The sequence below is a fragment of the Rhagoletis pomonella genome, unplaced genomic scaffold, assembly GCF_013731165.1.
Source record: "Rhagoletis pomonella isolate Grant_MI unplaced genomic scaffold, Rhpom_1.0 Rhpom_scaffold_00002, whole genome shotgun sequence".
In the NCBI taxonomy this organism is placed as follows: Eukaryota; Metazoa; Arthropoda; class Insecta; order Diptera; family Tephritidae; genus Rhagoletis; species Rhagoletis pomonella.
Window position 1 is genome coordinate 92,443,714 of NW_023458556.1, and position 4,971 is coordinate 92,448,684.

General features: G+C 35.2%; 1 protein-coding gene across 1 annotated transcript; it reads right to left on the reverse strand.

Annotated features, from left to right (window-relative positions):
• Positions 1-2,662: 2,662 nt before the first annotated feature.
• On the reverse strand, positions 2,663-3,226 carry LOC118756041 (nucleoside diphosphate-linked moiety X motif 19-like). Its single transcript, XM_036490834.1, has 2 exons — positions 3,116-3,226; positions 2,663-3,055 (listed from the first exon to the last, which is right to left on the reverse strand). The coding sequence occupies exons 1-2, from the start codon at positions 3,224-3,226 to the stop codon at positions 2,663-2,665; spliced, it is 504 nt and encodes a 167-aa protein (XP_036346727.1).
• Between the last annotated feature and the right edge of the window lie 1,745 nt (positions 3,227-4,971).

Consider the following 4,971-nt stretch of genomic DNA (forward strand, 5'->3'; position numbering starts at 1 on the left):
TCTGGAAGTGTTCATGGTAGAGTTCTGGAACTTGGTATGGAGATATATGAAATCAATCGCATACTCATGAAGAAAAATGGGAGGTATTGGAAAAGGGGGCGTGGCACCTCCCATACAAACCGAATGTACAGTGCTGGAATTTCGTATGGAGATATGTATGTACATGAAATCAAGCCCATACTCATGGAGAAAATTGGGGCTATTTTAAAAGGGGGGCCTGAGGTCTACAAACGTACCGACTTTTAGCTATCTTTGAATGTATTTATAATTCTTCTGTAGGTGTGTTTGTGAGTGAAATCCTCCTATATGGTTGTACGGATTTTAACGAAATTTTTATTTCGCGTGTTTGAGTGGGTCTCTTTGGTGGTTTAGTTTCCCAATTTAATCCGCCAGTTGGCGCTGTCGTTGAAATCTTATTTATGATACGATTTGGCTGATATTTTAAATATGTATTGGTAATGGTAAGAGCAATACTATTGCAAAAAGTGCTGCCAAGTGGCTCTGGAATCGAGTTATTACTAAAAATAGCCAAGTGAGAAAAGGTGCCGTGAAGATCAGATTAAATCGACCTGTTGCACCATTGAGTATATCGAACTCTCCTGTGTTACGATTGGTCCAATGGATGTGATTTTCCAATATTAATATGTGTTCAAGCTTTTAAGGTATTTCGTCTGAAATAAGTATATGTATTAGAGAGGTTCTAAATTTTTTTTTTGGAAATTCATAATCCCTACCTCAAATTATTGTTATTTTTGATAAAATTTGAATTTTGAAAAGCTGCCTTCAGAATCCTAATTAGCAACCCCAGAAACCCCCTGATAACAAGTTCCAACCCATGACAATGCGTAAATCGTTCAGTATCAACGTTTTAATTTTACTAGTGTCTTTTCGAGAGCGTATTTTCGGGAACTAGGTCCATTGTAACTGTCCAAGACAGGTGTGTAGTTAAGGGAATGTTCCCCAATAATACCAGAGTAATTATATGTAAAACCCACATTTTTAGCTGCATTTTAACATGTCAAGAAAATAAAAAAAATTAGAAAATTAGTGTTTTTATAAAAAAACGAACAGCGCGACCTCTAAAAAAACTTTTTTTTTTCAAAATAAAAAAAAACTTTTTTCAAAATAAAAAAATACTTTTTTTAATCAAAATAATAATATTCTGATGTAGCTTTTATGAATTTCCAAAAATAGTGTCTTTATGAACCACTCTAATATGTATATTGCATTTCTGTAGAACAATGATCCGCACCCATTTTGAAATTGCCACCAACTATACTGTAAAACTTCTAGGACAGATACACTATAGAACCGGGTCATTGTTGCCGCCAGGGAGTGAAGAGGAAAAAATTCTTCAAATTAATTTCGTTTTGCGAATAACCGTGCTATGAAACGCTGCACAGTTGGAAAATTTCAAGAACTTCTTCACGGATGTAAAATTTTCCTTAGGTTATTTAAAACGGCAAATGACCACCAAATCCTAATCTTAGCAGATGAATGTGCCAATAAAAATTGTAAACGTGAATTGTTGGTGAAAATGTTGGTCCAAAAAGTTTCAATAAAAAAATAAACATTTTGGGCAGAACGAAGTTAGCCGGTTTTGCTAGTATCTTATAAAAAAGAAATTATTATTATTTTTTTTAGCTCCCTGCAGTTTAATACTTCTACAATCGTAAAATTATTGCTACAACCTTTAGATACGAATATATATTATATTTCCCCATATGGTATGGAAGATTCTTATTGTTTTTTCCTATGTACGTTCGTTTGCGGTATATAATCGTAAATGCGCTTAATTTTTACTTCTTCACATTTTTTCGGTTACCCAGGTAGCTCATTACCCGGGTGAAATCATCAGCCCTATTAAAAACACTTTTATAAACCGTGTCATTTTAGGCCCTATTTTACATCGAATGGCACTTGATTTTTCAATTTGGCACAAAGTGCCAAAATGGCACTATTGAAAAATAGTAATATTTCAATACATTTTTGTGAAACCATTTTTCTCAGCTAAAATTTTCTAATTTCTAAAGGTTATTCAACTGGTTTATGTTATTTTGGCATTTGATTTAGAAATGTGGTTCTTATTTTATTGCTAAATGGGAATGATTTAAAAGGATGGCACCTTTTTCGGCACTTCTATTTTTCTATTTGCCACATTTTGGCACTTTTTTATCCTCAACATGACACCTCATAGCTAAGGATAGTTGGCAGCCCTGTTTATAAATTGTTTTTCTTCTATGAAATGTAATTATTGTAGCGGCCACAGTTACCTAACAAAAGTTGGTGTTATCTAAAAGATTGTTTCACGCATTGAGTTGGTTAAATCTAACAAACATATTCAAATGCAGTTTTCCAGGAAGTGCTTACATAAATAAATTTGTATGCATTCTGAAAAAAAGAAGTCTAGATTTCATATTTTGGGTACTTTTGGTGACCCAGATTTTGAACAGTTAATACTACTTATTTGTAATTACTTTAAACCCGTGGGCCATTATATTTTATAACACAAATTACCATACATTCTTTCGTGGGAAAGTGCAACATTTTCTCCCAATGCCATTTTATAAAAAAATTTAAGCATTGGAAATCACCAATTTGCTTAGAATATAATTATACATACATAAATACACATGCGGATGTGAGTATATATTGTATACCGTCATATGTTTGTTGGTGAAAAATGATCATCTGTCGACGAACAATTCAATTGTATAAGCGGTTTACTGTTGTTGAAGAACTCTATGCGATGCAGTTTTTGGGTCTTTGATCTATATTCCATCATTGTAAGATTAATTACTTCTGCTTGGTCCGAGCCCTGTGGATCGCTGGGATAAAAATCATCGCCCGGTAGCAAACTAACAGAGCCGTCAGTACAGTTCTGTATAACGGGAAGCATATGTGTAATGCCTTCTTTAGATCGAATTTGCTCAAATTCCAGTAATTCATCCAATCGTTTATAATTCAGGAATCGCGATAGTTCATACAGTTGGGGCGGAGGTAAAAACAAGTCTTTACCGAAATACCTCTGAAGAAAATCCATCGGTGTCCTCCACTGCAAAACGAAAAAAATAAAATATTTTATAAAATCTTTAAAAAGCGAAAAAGGACCAACCATAAAACTGGCAGCTTCAGTACTTTCCAAGAGTATTTTGCGAATATGTTCCAGCGCCACCAAATAAAAAGCGGTTTCAAACCGTAAAAAATAGATGTATGTATTAAGCATTAGGATGAATCTTTTTTATTCTCTTCTATGTGTGGCAATGATCTCATCGACAACGTTTCTTTTAAATGCCCATTTATATACGGCAACTTTGGCTGCAGCAAGTAGATATTTGCAGGAGAAAGAGCGACGAGGAAAGGAGAGTTGTGCCCAGTGGTGCCAGATGTGGGGATGTCGCTCATTTTGGGGATTTCTGAAACTGTTTGGGGATAGATTTTTTATTTTGGGAATGTGGGGATTTGATGGGGATTTTTGTTTGGTTTAAAATTTTCATATTGAAATTAAAATAGATATATCTTACTGCCTGACCTTAAGAATTTCTCGAACAAAGATTTTCTTTGTACATACTTTTTGCGCGGTATGATTATACGGTCTTTCTCTCGCCGTCAAAGCATTATTGGGGATTTTTTAGGGATAGCAGCGGCTCGATATGTGGATCCGGTACAAAAAGATTCTGGCAGCACTGGTTGTGCCGAGTAACCCGTGCTCGGGCACAGCGTTTGCTACGATCGTAGTAAATTTGCAATGGTTTTTCAAAAATTTTGAAATTTGCTACCCCACTACGCCTTATTCTATTTTTACTACGCTTTTTATATGTCATTCAACTTATGGGCAGCAACTATCTATAAATCACTATTACTTCAAAAATGTGGTAAACAGGCCATGGCTTCAAGATCTAAATGTATACTCTTACTGCAAATTGTGCAAGAAGCGTCCGACCAAAAACATCTGCAACATAAATGGCACCACCGTTAAAATTGTCTCATAGAAGAAAGAAAGATTCAATGTGCGACAGGGATACGAAGTTGCACAAAGAGGTAACCATGACTGTGTATCGAACTACTTCCACAATGGATTCGTTTCCACAGAAAAAAAACAGTTCTACCAACATGCGATAAGATATACCGGTTTAGACTAGGATGTACCGGTTTAGACTAGGATAAACTGGTCTTTCCGAAGCTGGTTTGGACAAACCGGTTAAGTCTAGGCTGAACTAGATGATCCTGATATAAATGTACTTTCCAGTTTACACTAGAGCGGCCAATGTTGATTGTGGGTACATAGATGAGCTGTGTTAAATATGCCTTACCTCGGGTGAGGCCAATAATTGATTAAGGATCGTAGGGAAAATCCATTGCTTTGCATGCATTTGACAAGTAGTAGATCGTACATATATATTGTCTGTCCTTTTTATGGGTAGGAAATCTAATGATGCACTTCAACGTATGTTTTTTTTAGACATTATCCAGTAAAACCTAGTATGTAACAGATTTACTGGCTGGCGGTTTCTTACAAAACTTGCAAGGAAATAGCAAAGTAGGGGAAACTAAGAGAGCGAAAATGACAGCTAAACTCGCAAGTTTTGCTGTATTGCTACTGGATAAATTTTTAATAGTAACTATTTGCTAGTAAGAAATACAGCTGATGGCATGATGCTGGGTGTAATTCACACTAATAAAGGAATTGTTTGTGGGGCTGTTATACTAGTTGAAATTTACAAAATAAAGTAAGTTCGCCTGGACCACACTGGAAAAGTGAAACTTACGATACATATCTACATAGCTTACGTCTCTGTTTTTATCTTTTATATCTTTGCTTTTATCCTTTTCTTCATCTACATATTCTCCTAGATGATGCGAAGTGCGACGACGTGATAGGATGTCATGTCATGCCAAATGATGTCATATCATGTGATGTTCTGTCATATGATTTCACAGCATGTGTATACAAATATCGATAACAAAACA